Raw genomic sequence first — 27,219 nt, forward strand, 5'->3', positions numbered from 1 at the left:
GTAACTTTACACTGAAATCTACACCAAACGGTTTAAAATTTGAAAATTCTGATACCGCAAAGATGTCCACCTAGTCGAAATGAGTCAGGCTACGTAAAGTTTTCCAAAATTTGACTACGTTAGACTGCGGCTCGCCGGAAGTGGCGACCGGACTTCCGTCGGTCTCTGGATTATGTAAAATTTTATATAGTCGGACTCGTTTCGACCAGATGAACATCGTGGTGGTGTCGAATTTTTCAAATTTCAAACCGTTTGGTGTAGATTTAAGTTTAAAATTGCGGAAATCGAACCTTTAAGCTTAGATTTACACCAAACGGTTTGAAGTTTGAAAAATCTGACATCGATATTCACCTTATCGAAACGACTCCAGTTATATAAAATTTTTCAAAATCCAACGATATTTGATTGGATCATCGTCGAAAGTGATGGTCGGAATCTAAATTTTTTTTTAAGGTTGAAGATGTTGACGTGGCATATTTGCTGAGTCGAGTGGTAATTTGTCGCTTATGTGGCGTTGACTATGATAAACTTAATAGAATTAACCTGCAGCGTAAATAAAATGTATGAATTTTTTAAAATTTCTGACAGAAAATACCAAATTGTTAAAAAAACGCACGAAATGCCAATTTATTAATTTTGATAGGCTTGAGATACCAAAAATATATTATCCCATGGAAACAAGATAACTATGGTCATTTAAACATTTTGTAATTGTTCTGGTAAATGTTAGGAATAATTACACAATAAATCCATAACTTTTGAATTACTAACATTTGAGTCCCTGAACTAACAAACATCACTTTTGACTGCTTAAACTGAAATGTCCATCTAACAATTGGTCCAGCTCGTTAAGCTGTGTTGACGTGGCAGTATGGCACTAACGTCATCGTTATCCAAACTGTGCTTGGAAATGCGTGCCAGCATCGGAATAACAACATGATCTTCTAGATATATGATCCGTTGAACAGATGATCCTTCTAGAAGCAATAGCTTTGTTGTAGGCTAAACCCGGAAGCAGAAGATCACCGCCGTATTTGCACTTGTTCTCTACCGTCGGATGAGTTGATTACACATCAAAAGATAAAACTAAACTTCATGGCTAAGAAAACGGCTGTGCTGCCTTCAATTGAATGCTTCTATGATTTGTATGGTAACGATAGGATTAGCAGATAGTGACGGATAGTGACGGATGTAGCCGTAAAATATAATATACACTAAGTGGCCAGCACAGAAAAAATTAGCATTTAATTTACACTTCAAACAAGATTTTAGAAACTGGCAAATGAGAGTATATATGATATATCACTAATTGATCTACAGTGCACCGTGTAATATACAGAAGTACACCAAAACTGAGAGGAAATATTATCTACTCGACGACTACTCAATGTAAGAAAAAAAGGACTTGTATTGTGTTGTGTGTATATATATGTGTGACTTTTACTAACTTATTTCATCTGTTAGGATAAATATTACGTCGTTTTGGTTGGAGAGCAACTGACATTGCACGAAGTCTGTTTGTTATCTCTGTAAACGATGGCCGTTCTTGAGGATCGACTGACCAGCATTCTTCCATTAACTTTATCCACTCTGTATCGCAGTGTTCTGGAATCGGTGGCCTGAGTGTGTTACTAATGATTCCCCCTTCATTTAACCACATCATGAGTCTTTGTTAGAATATGATCATTATGAGGATTTGCGTACTTAATTGCATCCCCTTAACTTTCTAGCGTATTACTCCCTCCGTATCACAATAAATGATGTTTTACATTTTTTTGTGCACTCAAGTGGACATTGAGTGGACCAAAAAATGTATAATATCATCTATCATGATACGGAGGTAGTACTAATTAGTTAGAGAATGTTAATTACCTATAATAGCACCACAATGCAAATTGGCATATGGCTCCTCCCCAGTTAAGATCTCCCACATTGTGATGCCAAAGGAGAATACATCAACCTATATAAATCATAGAATCATTACTTAATAGTTTAGATTATGCGACATATTTCTTGACCAGGAAGTAATTATTGGCCAATTACCTTCTCCGTCACGCGATCATTATTGCCATTCAATAGTTCAGGGGCCATCCATGGAAGTGTTCCACGGACTCCACCAGTTACAAGTGTGTTTCGTTTTATTCTTGACAATCCAAAATCTCCCACCTGCCAATACAACAAAAGTTAGCTTATATCACACCGAAACAATAAAACAGTAGAAATTGTGTTTGTTTGTTCGTTGAATCAATTACTATTACCTTACATATTGGTCTATGAGGATCCCTCAAATTGACAAGTAAATTTTCACACGTCAAATCAAAATGGACAATGTTCTTAAGATGTAGATATTCCATCCCGAAAGCCGCATCCAATGTGATCATGAGCTTTTTGCGACGATCAAGCGCTCTGCAATGAGAGTTGAGAAAACTTGGTTACTACATTACTGGTTAGGAAAAAAACTCAGGTGTCATTCCAGAGCTACCTTATATGTCATTCCGTTTATAAATATATGTCTCTTTTTTTGCACAAAGTGATAGTACATTTGATCAAATTTGTCAAATGTACCATCAATTCACGCAAAGATCAACAGCCAACATGTAAGTTAGCTATGGAAATGCATGTGAGTCGAGCTCTACCGGTAATGAATGGATTACAATAACCGAACTAGCCAGTTATTGAAAAAAACAACTCACCTATCCTTTTTTTCCATGGCATGCCTCAACGATCCACTCACCATATATTCTGTTATAGTTGCCATCGTTCCGCCGGGCCCATCTGGGACTACACCATAAAATGCTACAACATTTGGATGATGAAGAGTTGATAAGATTTGTGCTTCTCTCCAAAAATCTCGTATCTGTATAGTAAAACTACATTAAGATCTTTTACATTAACGGAAAATTAAGGTGGTGTGAAATTCAGAATGGTTTTTGGCGACATACCAGTCGCTCTTGTTCTGAGACTCTACCGGAAAAACAGCTCTTTTTAATTCTTTTAATAGCAACATCTGTTCCTCTCCACTTTCCGTAATAGACAGTTCCATATGTACCAGAACCTAACTCTTGCACATCTTCAAGGTCGTCATCCTTTACAACCTGTGTCATATGCAAGCAAGACTAGTTATGCAATATATTCAACTCCTAAAAGTATTGTATGACTTGTGCAAATGGAAGTCTTTCACACGATAGATATAGTTACTTTTCAAAAGTATAAACAAACGCAGCCTGTAGTATTCGAACCTGCAAACCATAAATACCAGCTTCTATTTCTAGCATAGCTGCATCGGTAAATGATTCGTTTCTATTTATTCTTTCTCCTTCTGTGCTCTATGAATAATCAAATTAAGGAAATGTTAATAACCAACAAAGCATAAAATGCAATTTGGATAATAATCAAAATGTAGTAGAAACAATAATGTTACCCCACGATCAGGATCTGTCGCTCTTCCGGTAATATTTGATGTGAGTTTGGTTTTGGCCTGATTCGCAATGGAGACAACCCCCGATTTGTATGACGAGATTGTAGAATTTGCCGTTGCGATTGTTGATTCTAGCATCTTGTCATCCTGAGAATCGGATAATGGCTGTGATCGGACTGATAGTACTTTTTCAAACCTCGGCTTGTCGTAAGATCCTTCTTTATTATTTCCTACATTAGGACTCATCTCGACTGTATAATCAATAGTGCTTTGAAAACTGTCTCTATCCGATGAAGCATTGACTGCTAGTTTCTGAAAATGAAGCTTGCCACACAAGTAAGAAATCAAACTTAAAACAAAATATAATTAAGATCATGCCTGCTATATACTTACAGCGTTTTGCATCATAGAATCTTTTCTATCATGTTGATTTGAAAACGACTGGCCAGAATTTTTCTTGATCAATGGACGATCCATATTGTTGTCGAATTTATAACATTCAGAGGCAGTCTCTGCAATTTCATATGAGGGGCAAAGCATTGATTGAGCAGGAGAAATATTATCAGTATTATCTCGGAAAGGCGTGGAAATAACAACTTCTCGTTCCTGCAATTGAGAATCTGAGAGTGCCCTTTCCATAAGAGATGGTCTTTCACAGCTCAAATCACTTTGAGCATGTAATTGAATAGGATAAACGTCCCCACTAGGACTACGACTATGTAAATTCATTCCACCGCGACGATATTGATTATTTTGATATGGCAAAGGTTTCTGAATTCTTCTCTCATTACTTTCTGGCAATGGATGATCCACATAGAATTGTGAATTTGAATTCTCATAATCTCTATGGTAAATTTTGGCGGGAGATATCGGAGGAGACTGATTGAAGAAGTTGTTTTGCATTTGGGGTAGCTTATTAGGGCTAGAATATGTGGGAGATTCTCTATGAAAATAATCTTGAGGGATTAATCTAGTGCTTCCTTTTCCACTGGAGCTCTTACGTGTTTTTATATCAATCAAACCTCCATTGACAGCATAAACATAATGCTGCTGATCAGCTTCAGAAGTACAAGGACTCTCCGGTTCACCCAAAAGTACAAGAAATATCCGTAACCGTTGGCTGCCTGTTCTTTCGAGCTCTTGATATTCCTCGATCATGAGATTAAGATCCTCATCCGAGCAAACGGAAATAAGTGCATCAAGATCCTCGCCGGGTAGTTGGTACCTGATCGTATGCGGCTGGCTACAGATTTCGGAAGTCTTCCTCATTAGCTCCTCCCAAGTAACGTCTTTTCTCAAGGATATAATCCTCGTCTCGCCGCCGACGTATCTAAGTTTTCCGTCGTTCGGCCTTGGTATTATTCTTCCACCAAAACTGCATAGGAATTTTAATTTTCCAGCTAAAGGACTTTCCGGTGTTGTCGTTGTAACTATACCGAAATGCTGGTTTAATTGGGGCGAACTTATTGCATAACGAGGTGGGACTATAAGTCCACTTGGAGCTCTCTTCATGTAGCGTGCACCAGAATACTTGCTAGAATTTTGCTCATTATTTTCAAGTTCAGCTGCTTGGAATAAATTTGAGCCATCTGAATTAATTCTCATCATGCCGATTCTGCCATTATTAACTTCCTCAGATGGTAACGGATAGTTCTGATTAAATTGGTACCCTGCTCTCGCCGGATCATGATCGTCCATAAAATTCATTCCGTGTTGTACACCAGCATGATTCCTTAAAAACTGTGGGGAAAATACTTCCCCTGTTATCGAACACATGTCATCCGAATTTTTGCCACGCGCCACAAACTCGCCTGGAGTTTGATGGTTTGTAGTAACAGGATCCAATCCTGACATAATATTGTCTCCAAAGAAATCGATCCGTGTCTATTATCTGCTAGATATGGGCATTAACTAGTTTTATGTCCTTCCTTCCGTCGCAAGAAACCGAAGCCTACCTTATAAATTTAACACTTGCTCAAATTCAAAGAATCAATTTCCCAATGCCGGTATTTTATACATGTAAAAACTCAATCTCAGAGATGTTCGGAAGAAAATCCGCATTCGCAAAGCCAGCTTGATTGCATGCCAAAAAGGATTTATATATCCGACTCCACTCGAGGCTGGTTGTTGTTGTAACACTTTCTTTGACAAAATTGGGGCTTTCCAATATTAATTCCCCTGCAATTTAATTTCATACAAACAAATGATGAAATGCATCCCCTCGTCTATACACAAACATACCTTAAAAAACACAAAAATGGCGATTGACCGCAAAACCACATTAATCTTTTGAATTAAAGCTGTTAGAATAATTTTTGCAGCCAATCAAAAGAGCCCAATTCAAACCTAATTAGCAGTTAATACGTCAATCAATCATATGTTTTGTCATTTGAATTGATAAAAGTTTCTAATCGTCAAAAAAAGAAGCAAATCGGCACCTGTGGTTATGGCGATTAACGTGAGATTGAAGCAGTATCGATCCGTTGTTGAATCAGAATTTTGGGTTTGTTGAAAAGACAAGGAAAAGACAGACCCCACGCAGGAAAGAAAATTAATGGAGTTTTTGATATACACCTCCGTCCCAAAATAAATACAAATTTTTATATATAATTTATATTAAAAAATTTGCATCTATTTTAAGACGGAAGAAGTAACAATTAACCTTTATGAGGTTGATTGAGAGAAGATGAAGAGAGACCGTTGGCTTAAAATAACGCGGGGATAACTAACCCGCCGTAAAGGAAAAAATAAGCACTAGTGTGTAGTTTTGTTCGGTTATATGTTTGTTTTTGTTTTTTTTGTGTCCGTAGGAATTTTTGATGAAATCGAGACAATTTAAATAAATTTGAAATTTAATAGAAAGGGAGGACTGAACTGAACATCAAACGATAAATTGAAGGACGAAATCGGCATTCTAGAAAAAGTATGATGCTGCCCTCGCAATGCTGGAGTCGCCCCATCGATGTTTGGAGAGGGAGTTTGCAAAAATTGGAGAAATTCTGTCGCCTTCACGATGCTGGCAGAATTTGGATTGTAGCCCCTACACAGAAAAATTTCAATTTTTTTTATTTTGACTAGATTTCGTTTTAAGTATAAATAGACATGTAGAATAGGATTTTTAACATTTAGAAGGATTTGGAGAGACATCTTTACAAGAAGAAGAATGTGTTTCTTCTGTTATTATCATCGTAATTGTAATTATGGTACTCTCTTTATCTTTTGTGTTTGCTATTGTGAATAGCTAAACTTATAGTTCTAGCGAGTTGATGAATCTATAATCTAGTTAATGCTTATTGTTTAGTTTCATATTCAATCTTGTTGATAAATTTCAATTTTTTATATCGTGTGCTCAATGCTTTTAATTACTTAGCTATCAATTGAAAGATTTATCATCCTTAACAACAAAACGAAAGTGTGAGTTTTGGATTAGAACCTGAATATAGAATCTCATGTTGAATGTATTCACATAGATGATGAATTAATCGTTGTTGTTAGCATAGACATATAGTTAATAACTTAGTTTGATAAAGATCTCACCGCAATTGATTTATCTTCTAATATCATAGACATATAGGATTAGAATAAAGTGATTAGGGTTAATCGACATAGACATGTGCTTTTAACTATAAATATGTATTGGGTAATCAAAATGATTCGACGAAATTGAGTACGAACTTTGTAGAAACATCGATGATGGTTATAGCGTAATCAAAATCCTTAGAATCGTCTCTTCTCTGAATCACTCGTTGCTTACTTGCTTTTGTTTCCTTGCATGGTATTTACTTTAATCGCTCTATTAATTCATCGTTTGAACAAGTTCGTAAAGAGTTAATACTAGTGTTGAGTAGTCATTAGAACATTTTCCCCGTGAAATCGACATTTTTCTTATCACTGTATTACTTGTTGCGACACGTGCACTTGCGTGTGCGATTTAGCCCAAAAAATATCAAGCTTTGATATGATCCATCCAACAATGTTTAATGTTTAACAAGACAGCATTGGCAAACTCATAAGATTAAAGATTTGAGATTTTCAAATGTAATATCTATCAGTTCTACATTAACTTGAATTACAAGGTTCAAAATCAAAAAATGGCTATAATTTTATTAGGGAGTCCCAAATCAAATACAACCATCTTCTTTGAGTTAAAGAAGGGAATAAAATGTCAAATTGCGGTGCGCCAACCTCCTCGCTTTGGGACTTTTCCCTTACAATTATAAATAAACTGTTTCAATGATGTAAGGGAGTATAACTTGAAAAAGTTACGATCAAACCAATATTGGATAGGATATATGTATGAATTTTTTTTTTTGAGAGACTGCATTTCCAGAGTGTCAGAAATATTTGCAGCTTCTTTACATGCCCATGGAAGTAACTAACTACTTTATTCCTATTGCTTTTCTTTTCCAAAGGAATATAATTAAGAAACAAAAAATTAATATTCTTTATCCTGAAGTAGATCAAAGAATTCAATTCTCCAAGTATGCTTTGCTTACACTTTGGGTCATCTGAATAAAACACAAATGTGTTTCATGCACTATTAGCTTAGATCTCGATCCCATGTATCGATAGCTGCTCATACATATATTTGTTCAAGAATAAATTTATTCATTTTCTAACTTCCTTGTGTTGTAGCTTGGCATTTTCCAATTAGGATGTCTAGCGAAACTAGCGATGGTCGATCTGTCACAATTTATGATCAACTGGCCGATGATCGACTGGCCACTCAAATCGAAAAAAGCTTTGAGGAGTTAATATATCCGACATCCTCAGAATGCAGCATTTTCAAAGTCCCAGTTCAACAAGGTTGCGAAAACAAAGAGGCCTACGAGCCACGCATGCTTGCAATCGGTCCTTACCACATAGGAAAAGATCGATTGCAAGCAATGGAAGTTCACAAGAAAATCTACTTCAAATTACTCCTCGATCGAACGGGTATGAACCTCGCAACATTAATCTACCCCATGAGGATTCTGGAAAAGAGAGCGTGTGAAAGCTATGCGGAGCCAGTGAGCTTCCATAGCGATCAATTTGTCAAAATGATGCTCCTTGATGGTTGCTTCATTTTAGAGTTAATGCGGAAGAATTTCTTCAAGCATGTAATTGAAGAGAACGACGTCATTTTCAAAGGTACTTGGATAATATATAGCTTGAAGTGTGACATGTTGCTAGAGAATCAAATTCCTTTCTTCGTTCTATCAAAAATTTACAACCTCCCTAAGGTTCCGGACCTCTAGGAAATTTCCCTGGAGGAAATGACTAGGAATTTTTTCCGTGACATTCTTCCAGGCTCAAAATTTTCTGAAATTAACAATGGTCAGAAACATTTACTTGACTTCGTCCATGGAAGTTGGCTCCATCCAGGACTAAAAGAGCAGGCTCGAGCCTGGAAGCTGGAGTCACATACGCTGTGCGACAGAGCTCCAAGTAGCCGGAATTGATTTCAAAAAATCGGAGAGTCATAATTTGTTCGAGATAACGTTTCAGAACGGCGTCTTGGAAATTCCTGAGATCCTAATCGACAACCGGACTGAGACATTCTTCAGGAATCTGATTGCTTACGAGCAATGCTCGCTATACGAGATTCCAATCTACGTCTTTGACTGTATCATAGTGATGGATCGATTAATCAAATCGGAGAAAGATGTGGAGCTTCTTCGTGGCCAGGGAATCATCAACAACACTCTAGGTAATTACGAAGTGCTGTCAAAGATGTTTAACAGTATGTGCAACTTGTGGTAATTTCTGGTACTTTCCATTACTCCAAACTGTTCACAGAAGTGAATGTGCACTGTAATAAAAGATGGAATTTCTGGAAGGCAAAGCTGAGGCACAATTATTGTAACAGTCCTTGGGCACTCATCTCTGTCATTGCTGCTGCTATTATTCTTTTGCTTACTTTTACACAAACTGATTACTCAGTGCTTTCTTATTACCACCACAAGTAAGATTCATAACCATAACGTTTTCAGCATTTGACAAATTCAAATTTGTAATTTTTTTTAAATGCATAAATTTTTGTAAGAATTCACATTATTCAGATTTCAGATGAATGAAAGATTGATTGTACTTTTAAATGGGATTTTTCTATTTTAGTAAGAATCTCCAATTTCAATTTTTAGGGTTCAACAATCGGGGAGAGAGAGAGGTTTTAGTGGCATTTAAGTTGGGCCGTCACATTTGTGAATGGAATTTAGACAAACGGCACGGCCCATTAAATAATCGGCCTGGCTAGTTTGACTCTGAGAGTCGAGCACCAATTTGCCATATCTTTAATTATAATACGGCAAAACCTTACGTTTGTAGTAACGTTTGCTTGTACAACCTACTACATCGTCCTTAAAGCGGTTGTACGTGCACACCAATGACTAATTCGGACGTGACATTAAACGCATATCAAATATCGTCCACGCGACTGTACACCACCACTTTGTGCACGATATTTGGTGTACGTTTAGCATGACTCAAATTCGGATACATGGTTTCAAGTCTCAATAATTACAAAAAAGTTTGATATTTGGTCCTTTCTCCATAACGTCTGTCAATGATTGACGACGTGACAAATCCCACCAATAAATTAACCATGTGTCAACTTACTTGTTAATTCAATCCACCTCACTTAAGTCAAAATAAGCTTAAGATTCTTCTCAAAACTAATTACCCGAAACACCCACACCAAACCGATTTGCCATTATAATACTGCTAGCTTAACAACTAATTAAACTTTGCTAATAATTCTGTCTTATCCACAATAATCACGATTTAGTTCAGCTTTAGCGAAATTTTGACACCTGTCAACTGCCCACAAGGAAGGCATGTTAAACAAAAGCTTGAAATTAACTTTATGAATTGTTATAGCTTATCCATGCTAGAATTATTTTTATTGACTGCACACATGCTTGCATGTGTAAATTTGTAAACGAACTTTTGCAGTGGACCTCTCTTATTTTTGTTATTTTTTGTTATTATATTTTATATGTATATAAATAATTGATATTTTTACTTTTAAAATTTATTAAAAAATAATATATATAATATATCAATTTTTCAATAATTTAAAAATTAAAAATTTCATCAGTATCATTTTATATTTACAATATATATTTCGTGGTCGTACCGTAGTATATTCTTTTGGGTAGGTCCTAGAATTTGAGCGTAATTAATTAAACAACGTACGTACTTAAATATGAACGAAAGGGTTTTTTTTTTTCTTTTTTTTTCATATTTTCAATAAAATTCGAAACTTCAATTTTACCAATTTTACGAAAAAAGACAGATTCTTAATCACTTGACCAACTTGACGTTTTCAAAAAAGGAATGATTTCATTTTGAGCTCAATAATAAACACATGCCTTAATATTTGCATGCGAGCTTTACCTTTCGTCTCCACAAGTACACGTACTATATAGCATGTTTATTACTGTTACGTGTGTTGATAGTTAAAACGAAAAATTAGTCTTATTAATATTAATGATGAAAATACTCAAAAATATCAAAAAGAAATATACATATTTATACTACCTCGATCCGAAAATAATAATCGCCTCTTTTCATCTACATAGAAAAAAAGACAATTATTTTCAACCATTAGGTAATATGCATACTACAAATCCGAATGCATGATGCAAAAAATATATAAATGTTCATTTGCTTTGCATAGTCCCATTTTCAAATACCTTTTTTGTCCCACATGAAAAACTCTTCAAGAAGAAAACAAAAGAAATATATAATCTCACGAAAATTTGAAATGCTTGAGCCTGAAGAAAATTCAGGTACAAATTTAGGTGTTCGTATTCATTAAGGGTATGTTTGATAAGGTTAGAGGTGGGAGTTGGACTGAACTAATTTATTTAATTTCATGTTTGATAGAGATAAAAAAAGATGTATTGGACTTAAAAAATTAGTCCATTGATTATTTTTACATGTAAGTTTAGTCCATCCACATTCGATGGAATTTGGCTGGATTGTGAAACTTTTGACCAACGTATTGATAAAAAAATTTACCAAAACCCATTAATCACCATAACACTATTTTCACTCCTCAACTATGTGGATTACAATTTACAAACACCTTTGACTAGGGATTTCAAAATTTATTTTGTTGTTTGACTCATCTAGGTGGCGGTGGTTGTAGGTGGAGGAGGCGGAACCGGTGGAGAAGATGAAGGAGTTGAGGGGTATGGTGGAATCCGAGGGGAAATTAAAATAGACGAGGTGGATGTGGACGAAGATTGGGACGGAGAAGGAGAGGAAAGATGAGATGTGTATGTGGAGGGAGATCCCAGGTGGCAGTGAGGTGGCGAGATGAGGTGGCGCTACACAGATCTGAGAAGAAGAAACGGCGGAGGAGTCGTGGCGACAACAGTGGAGATGAGAACAGAGCATGTTGGATCGTCGAGTGGGTGTTGTTGAGTGGCGGTGTCGAATCGGAATGGAAGAGTGGTGGCTCTGTCGGTTTCAGAATTGTGGAATCGGGTCGTGGAGAAGCACAACGAGATGGGATGGCTCGGAGCTCTTTGGCGGCAAAGGAGGTGGTCGGAACGACGACGAGCTGTGGTCGGGATGGTGGCTGACGATGATCGTTGAAGACGGAGGAGAGATGGCGGCGTGGATCGAACAAGAGATGGACGAGATCTTTATCTGCCAATAGTTTCATGAAATGGTAATTTGACCCTTTATGTTTCTTTTTTTTGACAAAATAGTCCCCATTCCTTTTAAAAATGAATATTTCATGTATATATCCAACCAAATACTCAAATACTGTATGTGATTTTGACTCATATCATATCCTGATCTAGGCAGATTTACGTTCGTATAAAAAGAATGAATCTGTATTCAAGTTTGGAAGCTACATTAGTAGAGGGCAGGTACTTTTTTCTACATATGTAAATACTAGTTTTGCTTAATTGTACAAATATATAACACGAATTAGAAAAAAAATATTATTATATAATATTTTACGGCTAGAAGTACTTTATAAACCCTAAGGGTGCGTTCGTTAGGATGCTGAAGATGTCTTGCTCGAAGTTGCTCGAGCATGTTTTGCTTTTCCATGCTTTTTAATGCTTTTTAATGCTTGGATAGTTTACATGTGATTAATTTTTTATATTAAAATAATATTAAAATTTTATCCGTGGTTAGCTTACGAAAGTTCCTTTCTCCTTCCTCAAAAGACAAATCGCCAATCCCGACCACGGCACCGTCTCTCTTTTCGCCGTCGACCATGACACCATCGCCGCCTCTTCCTCCAATTTCGACATCTCCCACGTCGCCATCGTCCACAATTCGTTTTAAGCATGAAGAACGAATCAATTGGAAAAACACTCCAACGATGTCGAGGAGCTCGTTGCCAACGAACTCGATTTCAAATCAGCACAAAGTCTTACCCTTGAACAGCGAAATCTGTAGCAATGAGCCCAATGACTAATCAAATTAGAAGCAGAATCAAACGAATTTTAAAAGCTCATCACCGGAATTTGAATCGGAAGTGTAATGTTTTAGGTATAAGATTCAGCTGTTTAATTTAGTTCAGAATGAGAGCATTTGAAGAAGAAGATGAATTTGCAAAAAAGAAAAGAGAGATTTCAACAAACTGAAAATACAGAGCGCGTGAAAGATTAAAGAGATCTCTCTCGTTCATCACTGTGCTCGCCACCATCTCTTCTTCAGATTTGGAGTTTTGGCCTTGTGTAGAAGAAGACTCCATCCAAAAAAAATAAATTGTAAAAGAAGATGGGAACGATATGAAGATTGAAGAGTGAGTCTGAGATCTTGTACTTTTAACTTAACCATGGTAATAATTAATATAATATTTATTAATCATAGTTGATGATTGCTACTGTACAAATGTTGAAACCGAACACAATATTTTTTTAGAGCAGCTTAAAGCAACAAAAAACAATGGCTTAGCGTCAAAACGAACGCAGCCTAAAGTAGTCTAATTTTGTTTTGATACGTACGTACATACATATATATTGGGCGGCTTTTAAGTTAGACCCATGCATGTGCTACACACAAATATTTGGAGACATTAGGGTCTACACATTTGACATGAATCTTCATATTTCGATGAGCACAAAATATTGTTCAATATATTGCTTTTTTTTTTTTTTGATAACTATATATATATATATTGCTTTCTTAAACCTAGCTATTGGGTTCAATTAATTTATGTACGTTTAAGTATCAAAAAAAGAAAAAAAAGTATCAAACAACAGTTACATATCATTGTCAATCACTAATTATTATAAGCATAATCAGTACCGATCGATTTAGGTATTACCGTAAAAAAAAAAAAAAAATCGATTTAGGTATATATGAACTCGATCCGAGCTAGCTAGCTAGCGGCTATTCACTCAGACCCGAGTCGGTGGGATTAATATTATTCACGTTCATTGTTAATCTATCCCGATTCGGTGGGGTTAATATATAATATTCACGTTCTCGTTTACATTTCATATTGGCGAATATTGGCGTAGTACTGTTTCCAAACGGGTTTCAATTGCTATAAACGAGATAAAACAGCATATATGTATAATTAAGACACGATTTCTTGTAAGTCGAGCCATATTATTTTTTCCACTATTTCGTGAATTCAACAACACATTGCTAACATAAAAAAAAAAAAACACATTGCGATTTTTGCGTGATCTTAATAAGAATAAGAATATTAGTAATTACTATAAGGTGCTTATCAAAAGATATTTAACAAACAACCAATTAAGGCTAGCTGAAGTATCAATGGATAGAGGTTTTCAGACGCCCAATTTTAAGATTGAGTGCATAATACGAAAGGGGAATTGACCGCCATTGCATGCAATATTTAGAGGAATTTGGGGTGTTTTCATTTCATTTTATTTATTATTATTATTGTGAAAACTTTATCCTAGCTTGGATCTTATGACTAATAACAGCACCTCTAGCACATGCACTCTACCATTAATCGATCATCCGATATCAAATCACTCAATTTGTATTTAAATAAATGACATTTTTACTTTTAGATTTATTAAAAAATTATTATATATATAGTTAGTATTATTATCTACGTAAGTAAATGTAGACAATACTGGCATGCATTTAATTTGGTTATAATAAATATAGGATATACGTACTTCAAAAAAATAAAAATAAATGGAGGATAGCGTATTAACTTAGCTACGTATTTTATTGTTTTTTGTTGGTATGATTAATCAATTTTTGGCATGATTAAATATAAGTGTCCTCATCTCTCATTAAATTTACAAACGTATATCTTAATCAAGCCAAACAATAAGGTCTTCCTTTTGCTTTATGGGCAAGTCTCTACGAGAGGGGAGGGCCCTTCCTTAATTATAGCTTTAATTTGCAATTGCTCACATGCAATTCGTCTCCTAGCAAATACTAGCATTTAAAGGGCAGTGCTATTTGTACGAATCCAAAGAACAATTTTTGGGTCAAATTGTACTTTGGTCTTTCATATTATTTGATTTAATTTTTATAATACCTATAAAAGTTTAACTGTGTAATTCATCTCCAATTTGAATTAAATCACGTCTTCATTATTTTTACTTTTATTTTTCGACTGAATTTTTTTTATTTGGTGATATTAGGATATTGAGGATACTGGATGTTGCATTTGATTGTCACTCTTATTACAAGCATACATCCATTGATTAGAAATTGTGATCTTATGAGTTAAGACCATTCCGTTCTTCTTCCAACAAAGAAGAGGTAGTGTTTAAAATAAAAACGACATATTTTCCCATTTTTTCAGTCGATCAATTCATCTTTTAAAAAAACTGTGATCGTTTCGACATCTATCAGTCATCTATCAGATTTCGATTGGATATTGGAGTTATGTCTCGTAATAATCAGAGCTGGGTTTTCGTATCGAAAAAAGTGAGACACCACATGATCTCTCCTTTTTGGCTGGAATCATCAGCGATTGATCTGACCAAAACCTTAAAAATTCATCTTCATCGGCTACTGAGAGGTGGGATCTCCGATGATTGTAGTTATAGATACATGAATCTCCACTCCATCAAACTGGGTATGATAAATTTTCAAAGAAAAAGACAAAACAGAAGATCTGTGTCGGAGGAGGAACAATGAAAATAGTGAAGATTGTGTAATTCAATTATTGGGGATGAGTTTTAAAGTTAATATTATATTGAGGTTGAAAAGATCAAATAAACTAACATGAAGGACTAGAGTTATAATTTAGCTTAAAAATTTCGTAAAGTTAACAACTACTCGCATTTAAGTTGAGAAAAGCTCTTTAACTAATTAATTGTAAAATTTGTCTACAATTAATATAATTTAATCTCGACCACTTTTAATTTAATTAAAATTAAAAATGATCGAGATTAAACTGAGTAAAAAATGAAATTGTTTAAATAAATAACAATTTTAGAAGCATTTTTTTTTATAATTAGTTGTAATATAACTGTTAGGCAGGATGAAATCTTCTTTGGCCGCATTAAAAAATTAATAGTACTGCTGCTAGGGATCAGCCTATTTTATGTTTTGAATTTCGACAAATGTATAATTAAGCGGATTATATATTAATCTAAATTATTATTTTTTTCGTATATAAAAAGATAATATTTTTGGATATAATTTTTGTTTTTAAATAGATGATATTTTCAAAATAATTCAATTTTTTATTTTTTTACTCCTCCACTCACTCTCTTTTCACACATAATTAATAATTTAATAGAAAAATAAAAAGATAAAATTGTAAAATAAAGATAATTGATATATTGAAATTGATGATATTGATATGCGTGAAAAGTCTCAAAATGTCATCTATTCAAATACCGTATTTGTTTTTGAATAAATAAATTTACGAAATTCAAAAAAATAATAATAAATAAATCTACATTATAGCTATGATTTTGCTCCTCATCTACCTCTAAATTCGTCGACGATAATATGAAATTATGAATGGATCTCCAATCATTAATCAAAGTTTATTTTAAGCATTTAATTTTATCTTATTTATAAATAATTAATTAGCTGAAATTAAGTACCGGGTTTGCGCTTTAAACCAGATCAGCAATCTTATAACCAACGAGTTACTGAATTGAATTTAAAAGTGAAAATTCTGGTGCGTTAAGATTTTCGTTTCGAGGTATGGGAAATGAGGTCGTAATATTCAGTTTTTTGCTTCTCTTATAGTTGCAAAGAAACTGTTTTCGTGGTTCGAACTCATGACCTCCAAACCAAAAAAAAAAATTTTAATCGGTTGCTCTAAGACTGACCGTCAAGTTAGCGTAATGAATCTAATGATTAAAAAGCTAAACTGCTAGTATATATTACAATTTGTGGCTTGCTACGTCCTCGTTGGCATGCATGTTAATTAGGATAAATAAAAGATGATTTGACGAAGGAAAATACTAAATGATAGGAAGATTTGACTTGTACATGAAGTTTTACATTTTGCTGAAATTCCTGCTCGATCGATGCAAATTAAGAAAGGATTAACCATGACCACATTGTAAGCTGTAACCCAATAAACCTATTTGAAAAAAATAAAAAAAATCTATCCCAACTTGAATAAATCAATTTATTAATATTTTTTTTTTCTTTTTATATGTCTAACACAATCTATCAATTCAAAATATATTCGTCTGAAAGTCGAATTTTCATAAAAAACAAACGCTATAATTATTAGTTAGAGCCGATAAAATGACACGCGGGTCACGGATCTCACCCGTCGACTCGAGAAAACTGTCGGGCTTGAGTTTAGATTTCATTGGGTTAGACTTAAAAAAAAAACTTCATCGGACTAAACCCATAAATAAACTATCCATAAAATTTATGATACATATATTTTATATCAAACATAAATATCTAAATATATTAAATTAGAATACATATAATTTGAGTAACATATTTTGTTTTAGATCTTATACAAAATGCCTATTGAACTTTGAAATTAAAATAATCCGATAAAAAGTTAAGCAGTTTAAAACATAGTTGACGGATTGATAATGTTTTTAATTATGGATGCTTAATATCATAAGTACTATTTTGTTATTATCGATGTCGTTAGCTAATTAATGATTTATATTAGGGTTTATAAGTGTTTTTATTAATAATTTAGTTCGTACACTCGCATAATAATTCGAAATAAATAATTATTTATGGGTGGATGGATGATCCATTGACCCATCGATGATCGGGTCTGGATTTTCCTTTTTTGAGCAATCAATTTTTTGATCCTGCCCAAGAAAAACGCAGGTCGGGTCTATGTTTAGGCAAACCGGATCAAGGTTGTCAAACTCAAGAATCTAGATATATTCATTTAGAAGGGGTAGAATCGACTAGATAAAATCGACTCGCTAACTCGTTAGAATTTATCGAATGTGGAATTTAGATTTAAACTAAAAATATAAATACAAATTCATACTAATAAACATAGAAATTCAATTACAATTTAAAATACTAATAATTTTAAGAAAGATTAGATTAAAACTATTAGTTTTATCATGATTCAGACAATTGTCAAGTATTTATTCAAAAACTAAATTTTCTTAACCTCCATACATAGTCATCTTTTCAATTAACACATTCATCTTTCAAATCGATTTACCTCTCCTCGACGTCTCTATTCTAATAATAAAATTATATCTTTTCTTTTTCTATTTTATTCATAAAAAATATAAATAAGCAAGTTAGATGTTGTGTTTTATCGGGATGGAACTCAAAGTGGCAATTCTAAATCAAAATTCTATTTTTCTTTTTGCCGACTAGACTCGCCAAAATTGCTCAAACTCGCCGAGTTTATCGATTCTATACTGAGCTTACCGATTCTACTGGCGATTCTATACATTACCTAGTTTGATAGCGAGTCAACTCGTTTTCCCTAAATTGACTCGTAAACTCGGTGAATAAACTCGCAATTTTAACAACCATGAATCCGACCCAACCTGACCCATTGCCATCTCTATTACTAGCTCACGTCCTGTTTTTTGTTTCTTTTTCTGAAGTAAAATGAAACTTCATTCATGATAGATGAATTCGTACATGAAATTACCGGCATACATTAGATACATCAGTAGACAATAAGTTAAAAGACTAATCATCTTGTGACAACCCACATTGTAAAGCTACATGGAACACGATGTGTTATAGTAATTGATTTGTACTATCCATACCAACAAGTTGTAACTTCTTTTTAGAAGCTCATCTATCGAAACTCCAAAGTTGAGCATGCTCAACCTCGAGTAGTCGTAAAGATGGGTAACCCCCTGTGAAGTTTTTCAGGAAGCGTGCACGTGAGGACAAACCATGCTGGAAATGCGTGTGTTGGTCTGTGAAGACAGTCTCGTCGATTCTGTGGCGACGTCGTGCCATCGATACTAGTGCCCGATAAGAATGGCCACCGCACAGGAGGAGCCGAGTCGTTACACATATGATAATAATAAACATCCAATACAATAGAACGAAACATAAAGAAGCATTGGCATTGTGCAATCGAGGGCTTGCACCTCGTCACGGCTATAGATCGGAAGCAGATGACTTTAAAAAGCCGTAAACTGGCCATGACACGAACATCATGAGATTAGCGCTTCTTTGCGCGTTTAAAGCTACATAACAAGCATAATCACACAAAAACCTAAAACATCTCATAGCTTCGATCTTCATATGAATCTAAAAAATATTAATTTGGAGGAAATCATCCTAAATAGATACTGAAAATGTCGACACTGAAATACCCAAACATTGTTTAGCATACAACCTTAAATCCTTCTGCTTCAATAGAAGGAAAAATCTCCTTTGAGAGCAACTCAACATCCCAAACCATAATCGGGTACTTGATAGTAATCCATGGACATCCATAAAAAAATACCGCACATAAGCACCGAATCGAGAGATAACTCTCGACAATTGAAATTGCCAAGAAAATACGTCATTTCAGAGACTATATAAACTAGATCTACTACTAATATAGTTATGCAACCTAAAATAAAAGCAAAATACTCCACCACTGACAATCATACCAAGTTGGTCGAAAACCGCCCAACACACGTCGGAGTCACAGACACCACATGATCGACGCCACAGACCTTCTAGATCGCATTTGAGCCGAAAAATATGTCGGTCCCCGGTCGCCGCCCACTAACTATCGTCCTCCATTACGAAACCAACCAAACTCGCCGGAATAAGAGGAAGCCATCGAAAATAACAAGGAAACAACCACCCAACCCCATCTACATCGTACAAACAGGTCATGGTGAGGCCAAAATCCATTATCATCGTTTGCCACAACCAAGCTCACGTCCCGATTTAGTGGTTACTTTAATTTTTTTTATGCATGTGATTTTTTTATTGCATAAAATGGTGGGCAAATGCTCATGCATTTTGAGCATCTGACTGACCCGTTAAAAAGGTGCTCTCTCAAAGATGTTTACTCCATTCACAAGACATGAGTTGAAGGGTCCAAACTTAAACTCTCAACAATTAAAAAATGTTGAGAATTTGTGCCGTATGAATTTTTGACCTTGCTGAAGGAATTGAATTCCCTCTCCAACTAAACCAATGTACTAGTTACTTTATTTTAGTGATAAAGAAAAGCAAAATTTTATGAGAAAGGGGGGAAATAAAATTTGCCCACAGATAGCGGCCGGATTCTAGTGACAATTAATGAAAAAATAATCTTTGTTATTATGGGTAAATTAAATTTTATGCCTCTATATCTCAATATATATAAACATGACGGGATTATATGGAGCATTGGATGATATAATTACTAATGGATATTACTCAAATTGAAAAGAATTTGAATTATTTAAATAGAACTCTAAAATTTTGAACATTTAGAATGAAAAGAAAAATTGTTTAGAAAAACTTCTCACATTATATGCATGAGCATGACAATAAGGTACAATATATTAGGAAATTCATGAGTGCGAACTGTATAACATGTCATCGCTTACGCATGTGAATCATTTATTGATACATGGAGTTTTGAGATCCATAAAAAATTTAATTACAATAATACTTAATAGGAAAATTATGAATCATTAAGAGAAAATAATAAAAAAAAAAATTTTATTTTGTATGGATTCAAAAATTATACGTGCCGACATATGATATATATGTATGAACCATGATATATTACATCGTGTGACAAAAAAAAAATCATATATATTATATGGGCACATTAGAAGAGGAATTAATTTCGTTGATGTGGATTCCATGTTACTATCATTCTTTGTAATTAGTTACAATGCAATGCTCATAATTAACCACACTATTGTTAACCTCCCTTATCCCCAAAGTCAAAACATAAAATCATGTTAATTCACCATATTATTGGGTAACACAACCAAATTGTAAAGAGAAATATGTCATAATTTGTGTGCAACTTTTTGTACGTGGCATCGAAGGTTAAAAAGAATTCTTTCAAAAAAAAAAGGTTAAAAAGAACTTGTTGGTAAAATTGTAATCTCTCTCTCTCTAGCGTGAGGAATTTGCCATGATGGGATCCACTCTGTGTTTGCATGGGGACATAATCTTGCTTCCTAAAAGGGAATAATATTTCCTCAATCTCTCATTTTTATAGGTTTAATACAACAAAAATGATCCCAACTGAACTTAAAGTAACTTTGTGCTACAAATTTAAAGAACCAAGTTAACTTCTATTTTTCATTTCTCTCCGTATATATATTTTTTAGTTATCCGAATATCTCACCCCCGATATTCCGTGAGACTAATATCTCGTTTCAATAAAAATCGATAGAAGATATATATATCTGTATATATCACTAGTGTTCATTTAAAGTATAGTAAACTTTGTTGATATATATTTAAAACATTCTGGATTGTTCAACTCCAAATCCGTGATCATCATAAATCCTCCATCGCTATAGCTATTCAAATAAAAATTCCTGACACAATATTAATTAAGATGTGTTAAAATGAAAAAATAACCAATTACTGACGTGGCAAAAGTTTGTGTTATAACTTATAAAATTATTACATGGATTAATACATGTCAATCGGTGGAAAATGTGAAGGTGGACTTGTTTAGTCAACGTACTAATTTATAATTTACATATGAAACGCTTGTCCCCGTCGACAAAGGGCTTCCAACATGTGAAAAGTTTGTTCTGAAATTGACTTTTTGTAATACTAATTTAGGAATATGCTATTGCCAATGATCCAACAACAGAATGTTTTGAGTGTAATAATTGTATAAATTGTCAATGTATTTACCAAAATAGATTGACACCGCGTTCTTAGAATCTTAATTAACGATGGCGTGATTAGTGATAGACAATTAGTATTAACCAAAAATAAATCCTCCTATGAGTTGGCATTTAATTCAAAGAAAACATAACACGATTTTCAATTTTAAAGAAAATATGTGTCAATTTTTTTTTATATTTTTGGATTAAATATGTGTCAATTTCAATTACGCGTTTTCTTTTGGACCTATAATTCGAATTAAATACATTATCTTATACATTAATTACCCTATAATTTTGTAGAAGCATATCATGCTAATCTATGCTCATGGTTACTCTATGCTAGAAGATTGCAATTCGTGATTCACAATATCCACTCACATGCAATGCAACCTTAAATATATTTTTTTAAAATACTACTACAATAATTTTAGCAGAGTCCCAATGACTAAGTCATTTTTTTCTACGTGATTATATGAGTTCGATCGTTCAAGAACGATTTGAGTGGGTAGATCACATTAGTCGTATCAAAAGAGAAATCGAGCGAGTCACCGCACGTCCAATTGGATTGGAATAGTTTAGAGAGACCGAGAATAATGTCCATCATGATTTTATTGAGTCATACTAAACGCACATCATTTTTCGTACATATCGTGCTCACCAACGTTTTAAACGATTATATCGTATCGTAACGTATAATCGTTTAAAATAATGGTTTGCATGGTGTGCACAAAAAAAAGACGTGCATTTAATTTCAACGGATTTTGTTAGAGAGAGGGGCAAACCGAATTGGATTGGAATAATACGAACCGAAAACATTAAACTGCAGTGGGTGAATAATTTAGCAACAAATCAATCATTTAGCAGTCTGTTAGGGTGTAAATCAAATTACCTCTAAGTCCGTGATTGGCGGATGGAACTTTATTCCGTCAGAAAATAAATAAAAGGGAAATAATTAATATTTTAATCATAAACTCAATAGTTCATTCAATATCCCCCCGCAAATTCAGCATATAACCGTGACTTTTTTCCTCTCTTGTTAAGTAACGGAATTTGCTGGCGTGGCATTATTACTCCCTTACATAAATTATGAGCCAGTAATATTTTGGTCATCGTCACTAAATTTAACTTTACATTAAGGTCATCACGAAAGTCAAATTAATATGTGTTATTAAGTCAAGATTAGTTTGAAATGACACGTGTGTAACCGAATCCATACACGTGTGAGAGGCGGTTAGTGAAATAAGTGAGGTTGTTAAAAACATTGTCCTCGAGGTGGTTAAACAAAACACCAAACAACAACTACCGTAATGTAAAACTTAAAAATTTCACACCGTCATATAACGGCGTTGAGTTATAAGTTAAAGAGACGTTAAGTTTGTATACAGTGTAATTATTTTTTCTCTATAAAATAGCATTTCCCGTTAGCGTTGGACTTGGAGAGCTAGTAGTATTATTTCTTTCTTTTCTGACTCGCACTACTGCCACACACAGCTTCTTCTTCTTCTTTCTTTCTTCTCTCTCTGAGCATTTATAAAAGAACTCTACTCTGGTAGAGAGAGAAAGAGAGCGGCGGCAATAATGGCGGCGAGATGTGTTTGCGTGTGCTCGACGACGGCGGTGGTGGTGTTTTTAATGCTTCTGTTTACAAGCACCAGTACTGTTTTAGCTTCTCGACCGGATGACGTCAGCAATATTTCTCTTCCTCGGTAGGCTTCTCTAATTTCAGCTCAATGTGATCTTTCAATGGAGAATTACAGATTGAAGCAGAGCATCCTCTGTTTTTCATCTTCTAGATTTCTTTTTTTAATCTCTGCGTTTTTTTTTCAAAAGGATAATTTAGCTACATTGTGCATTTGTTTGTGTTAATATTGCTAATCTCAACTTATTACCTCCGACCCTCATTTGCTATGCAATTGGACGGAGGGAGTAGCAAATTTCAATCCAAAATTCTAGCTCTGATTCTGCATTCTGCATCTCATCATGATTAATGTCTTAGTTTTACATGCTCTAATTCATTAATGGCTGCCAAATTACCAGAGAGAGATTTCAGCAAAGCTTTTTATTAATGGTCGTAATTATTTTCCCATTAGACATTTTCTTAACAAGGAAAAAGCTTAATTTGCTTTCATATTGATTTTTGTTTTGCAGGAATGTGGAGTCACAGGAAATGCAGAGCTCAACTAATTCATCAATGGCGAGGTAGTTAAAAAATATCAAATTTAACGTTAAATGCTGTAGTATAGACAAATCTGAGCCGTTGGTTTTTCTGTCTAGTCTAGTATTAGTAACTTTTAGCCGTTGGGATCTGGATCTAGCAATCTGGACCGTTTATTCTGTAACATTCGCCGAGGAGCATTGGATCCTTCGCTCCTCCCTCGGATACTAGAAAAATAATATATTTACACAATTACCCTCAATCCGTTGCTATCAAAGACAAATCTTCAACTCGCCTGTATTTTTGCACTAGGGTAGTTTGATCATTTAGCTTTTTAAAGCACCTGGCCTGGCACTTTCTCTCTCTACCAAAAGAAACTAATTCTAACGGTTTTTTACTGGACAGCGACTGGCAACGTCGCATGTACGGTAATTCATGTTTTTTAATCCGTACTCGCGAATCTAGATGCACGACCGACACGCGCCATCCAATTAGACTAAAATATGTGTTTAAGTAGAAAATGATACTTCCTCCGTCTCTGATTTACGGTCGAATTTACTATACAAATTATATTGAAAAATACAATATGTATGGGAAGAGCAACACTGAATTAAGGACGGAGTAATAAAATTTACAATAATTTAATTAATATTTTGGGTTTGATTATAGGTCCGAGCAGGAGATTTATGATGAATTGAGCAAGCATGCAGTTGATGACCCAGAATCCATTGCTAATGAAGTTGCTGATATTGCTCAATGGTAAGACAAACTCACGTGCTTCTCACGTGATCTACTTTGACTTTTCATTCTCTTGCACATGGGTTCGTAATTTTTGTGAAAAGAAAAAAAAAGAAAAAAATTGGAGGGAGAGGAGAGGGAGTGTTTGGTTGGTGGGGTAGTTACAGTTTTATGGTAGATCTTAAATTTTATCATGCTCTGTTTATTTACCCCTCTTGAATTATCCAAATTTAACCTAACCCAATTGATATTTGGACCAACTTTTGAAATTTTCTGGCACCCAAATGAATAAAGTTGGTATTTTTATTCAATTAGTCACATTGGATTTAGTTTTGGATTAGATTTACAATATTCCAGTTTCAAATTAGCTGCCTTTACATGTGAAAAAGTATTAGCTTCCATGTTTACCATAAAGAGAATGGTCAACAAAGATGAGGTTATTTTTTTACTGGTACACTATATACATAGAAGAGATTCGCTTTTTAGATTCTAGATTTTATAGGAATCGGATACTCTGAAGTCAGGAACAAAAAAGTTTTGGTTATGGATTTTCCTTCTCCAGATTTCTAACGTCATTCAGTTTTACTATGTTTTTACCAATCCTGATCCAGTTATTCCCGCCAAAGGACAAAAGAAAACTAGTATATATAATCCCCTGTTTTGGCTTTATTCCAGAAAACAGATACAGTCAACATGGTAGAGTAGACGTTATTTTGTCCTAGTTTGTTTGACAGATCTAGTTTTACTGTTAGGACCGTTAAAGAGACGGAAATTCAGAGCACCCACCGACACATTACTTGGGGGAATTTACTACTAGCTTTTGACCTAGAAATTTGTCTTTTTATATTTATAAAGTTGAAATTTTATTAATTATTTAAGTGGATGAGTCTAAATTGTGACCATTAATTCTAAAAAAAAAAAATTAAATTTCAGATAAAATCTTTAATCCTCAAAGATTAAGAGGAATTATGGTGGTCGGGGAGGGGAGAGCGTCGTACACAATCGACTACTCGAATATACGAATTATATTGTGGGCAGATGTTATAATTCGGAAGCACACGAAAACTGAGAAATTTCTGCAATTTATATTGGTAATTAAAAAAAAGTGATCTGACATGAGTTTTGATAAATGATAATGGCAGGAGCATGGGAAACCATACAGAAAGGAGGAATCTAGGTTATTTCTCATGTGGAACTGGAAATCCCATTGATGATTGCTGGCGATGTGACAGAAACTGGCAAAAAAAACAGAAAGAAACTTGCTAACTGTGGAATTGGTTTTGGACGGAATGCGATCGGTGGGCGTGACGGACGTTTCTACGTCGTTACTGATCCTAACGACGATAACCCCGTTACTCCCAAACCTGGAACTCTCCGTCACGCCGTTATTCAGGACGAACCACTCTGGATCGTTTTTAAAAGAGACATGGTCATACAATTGAAGCAAGAGCTTATAGTCAACAGTTTTAAGACTATTGACGGACGTGGAGTTAACGTCCATATCGCGAATGGCGCGTGCATTACAGTCCAGTTTGTGACAAACGTTATCATCCATGGTTTACACATCCATGATTGTAAACCAACTGGAAATGCTCTGGTTAGGAGCTCGCCGTCTCATTTCGGTTGGAGGACTATGGCTGACGGTGACGCTATCTCGATTTTTGGTTCGAGTCATATTTGGGTCGATCATAATTCGCTTTCTAATTGTGCTGATGGGCTCGTTGATGCTGTTATGGGTTCGACCGCTATTACAATCTCTAACAACCATATGACCCACCATAATGAGGTCATGCTTTTGGGACATAGTGATTCTTACACGAGAGACAAGCAAATGCAAGTAACCATTGCTTATAATCATTTTGGAGAAGGACTTATCCAGAGAATGCCAAGGTAATCACTATCTTCGTATTCAAACAGAGGACGTTTTTACTTTTTTAAGTTGATTAAAAAATTAACGTCATCAACTTTTCAATATATCAAAAAGGCCAAAACGTCATTTATTTGGACGGAGGGAGTAATACAGAATTAGTTAATGTCAAACGGGTAATTTGACAATAATTTAAAAGATTAATTATATGCTTTTGATGAAATACAGGTGTAGACATGGGTATTTCCACGTTGTAAACAATGACTACACACACTGGGAAATGTATGCAATCGGAGGAAGTGCGGGTCCCACAATCAACAGTCAGGGAAATAGATATGCCGCTCCGATGAACCGCTTCGCCAAGGAGGTTACGAAGAGGGTGGACACGGCGGTGGGACAATGGAAGAACTGGAATTGGAGGTCGGAAGGAGACATGTTGGTTAATGGGGCATACTTCACCCCATCTGGAAGAGGAGCTTCTGCAAGCTATGCAAGAGCTTCAAGCTTGGGTGCCAAGTCATCATCCATGGTCAAAACTATTACTTCCGGCGCCGGTCCTCTCTCCTGCCGGAGAGGACGACAATGCTCTTAATTCGCTTACACGTGTCATATTCTGCTCAACCTCAGGCCTGTTTTTCAAACACAAACAAAGCCATTTCTAGGAGCAGGTACTGAAGTGTTGTTCAATTTTTTTTCATATTGATTGATTGAAAAAGCCTTTTATCATTATAATTCCTTCTAACTAATATGATTTCTTGAATTCTACTTCTTTTTTTCTTGTAATCTTTTCTAGTTGTCTCATACGAACATTAATAGTTATTATAAATATCAAAGTTAATCTATGGACAAGAGAAAAGGA

General features: G+C 34.7%; 2 protein-coding genes and 1 pseudogene across 2 annotated transcripts; 2 read left to right on the top strand and 1 right to left on the bottom strand.

Annotated features, from left to right (window-relative positions):
• Positions 1-1,453: 1,453 nt before the first annotated feature.
• LOC139881568 (uncharacterized) lies at positions 1,454-5,272 on the bottom strand. Its single transcript, XM_071866018.1, has 9 exons — positions 3,812-5,272; positions 3,422-3,742; positions 3,240-3,326; positions 2,943-3,095; positions 2,694-2,857; positions 2,259-2,406; positions 2,044-2,166; positions 1,873-1,960; positions 1,454-1,644 (listed from the first exon to the last, which is right to left on the bottom strand). Exons 1-9 carry the CDS (start codon positions 5,270-5,272, stop codon positions 1,454-1,456), a joined length of 2,736 nt encoding a protein of 911 aa, XP_071722119.1.
• A 2,801-nt stretch (positions 5,273-8,073) lies between these two features.
• LOC139881570 (UPF0481 protein At3g47200-like) lies at positions 8,074-11,677 on the top strand. The gene is made up of 5 exons (XM_071866019.1): positions 8,074-8,548; positions 8,838-9,140; positions 9,197-9,362; positions 9,460-9,484; positions 11,537-11,677. The coding sequence occupies exons 1-5, from the start codon at positions 8,074-8,076 to the stop codon at positions 11,675-11,677; spliced, it is 1,110 nt and encodes a 369-aa protein (XP_071722120.1).
• Positions 11,674-26,952, top strand: LOC139881571 (probable pectate lyase 1; annotated as a pseudogene).
• Positions 26,953-27,219: the final 267 nt, after the last annotated feature.

This window comes from Rutidosis leptorrhynchoides, unplaced genomic scaffold (assembly GCF_046630445.1).
Source record: "Rutidosis leptorrhynchoides isolate AG116_Rl617_1_P2 unplaced genomic scaffold, CSIRO_AGI_Rlap_v1 contig172, whole genome shotgun sequence".
Classification (NCBI taxonomy): Eukaryota; Viridiplantae; Streptophyta; class Magnoliopsida; order Asterales; family Asteraceae; genus Rutidosis; species Rutidosis leptorrhynchoides.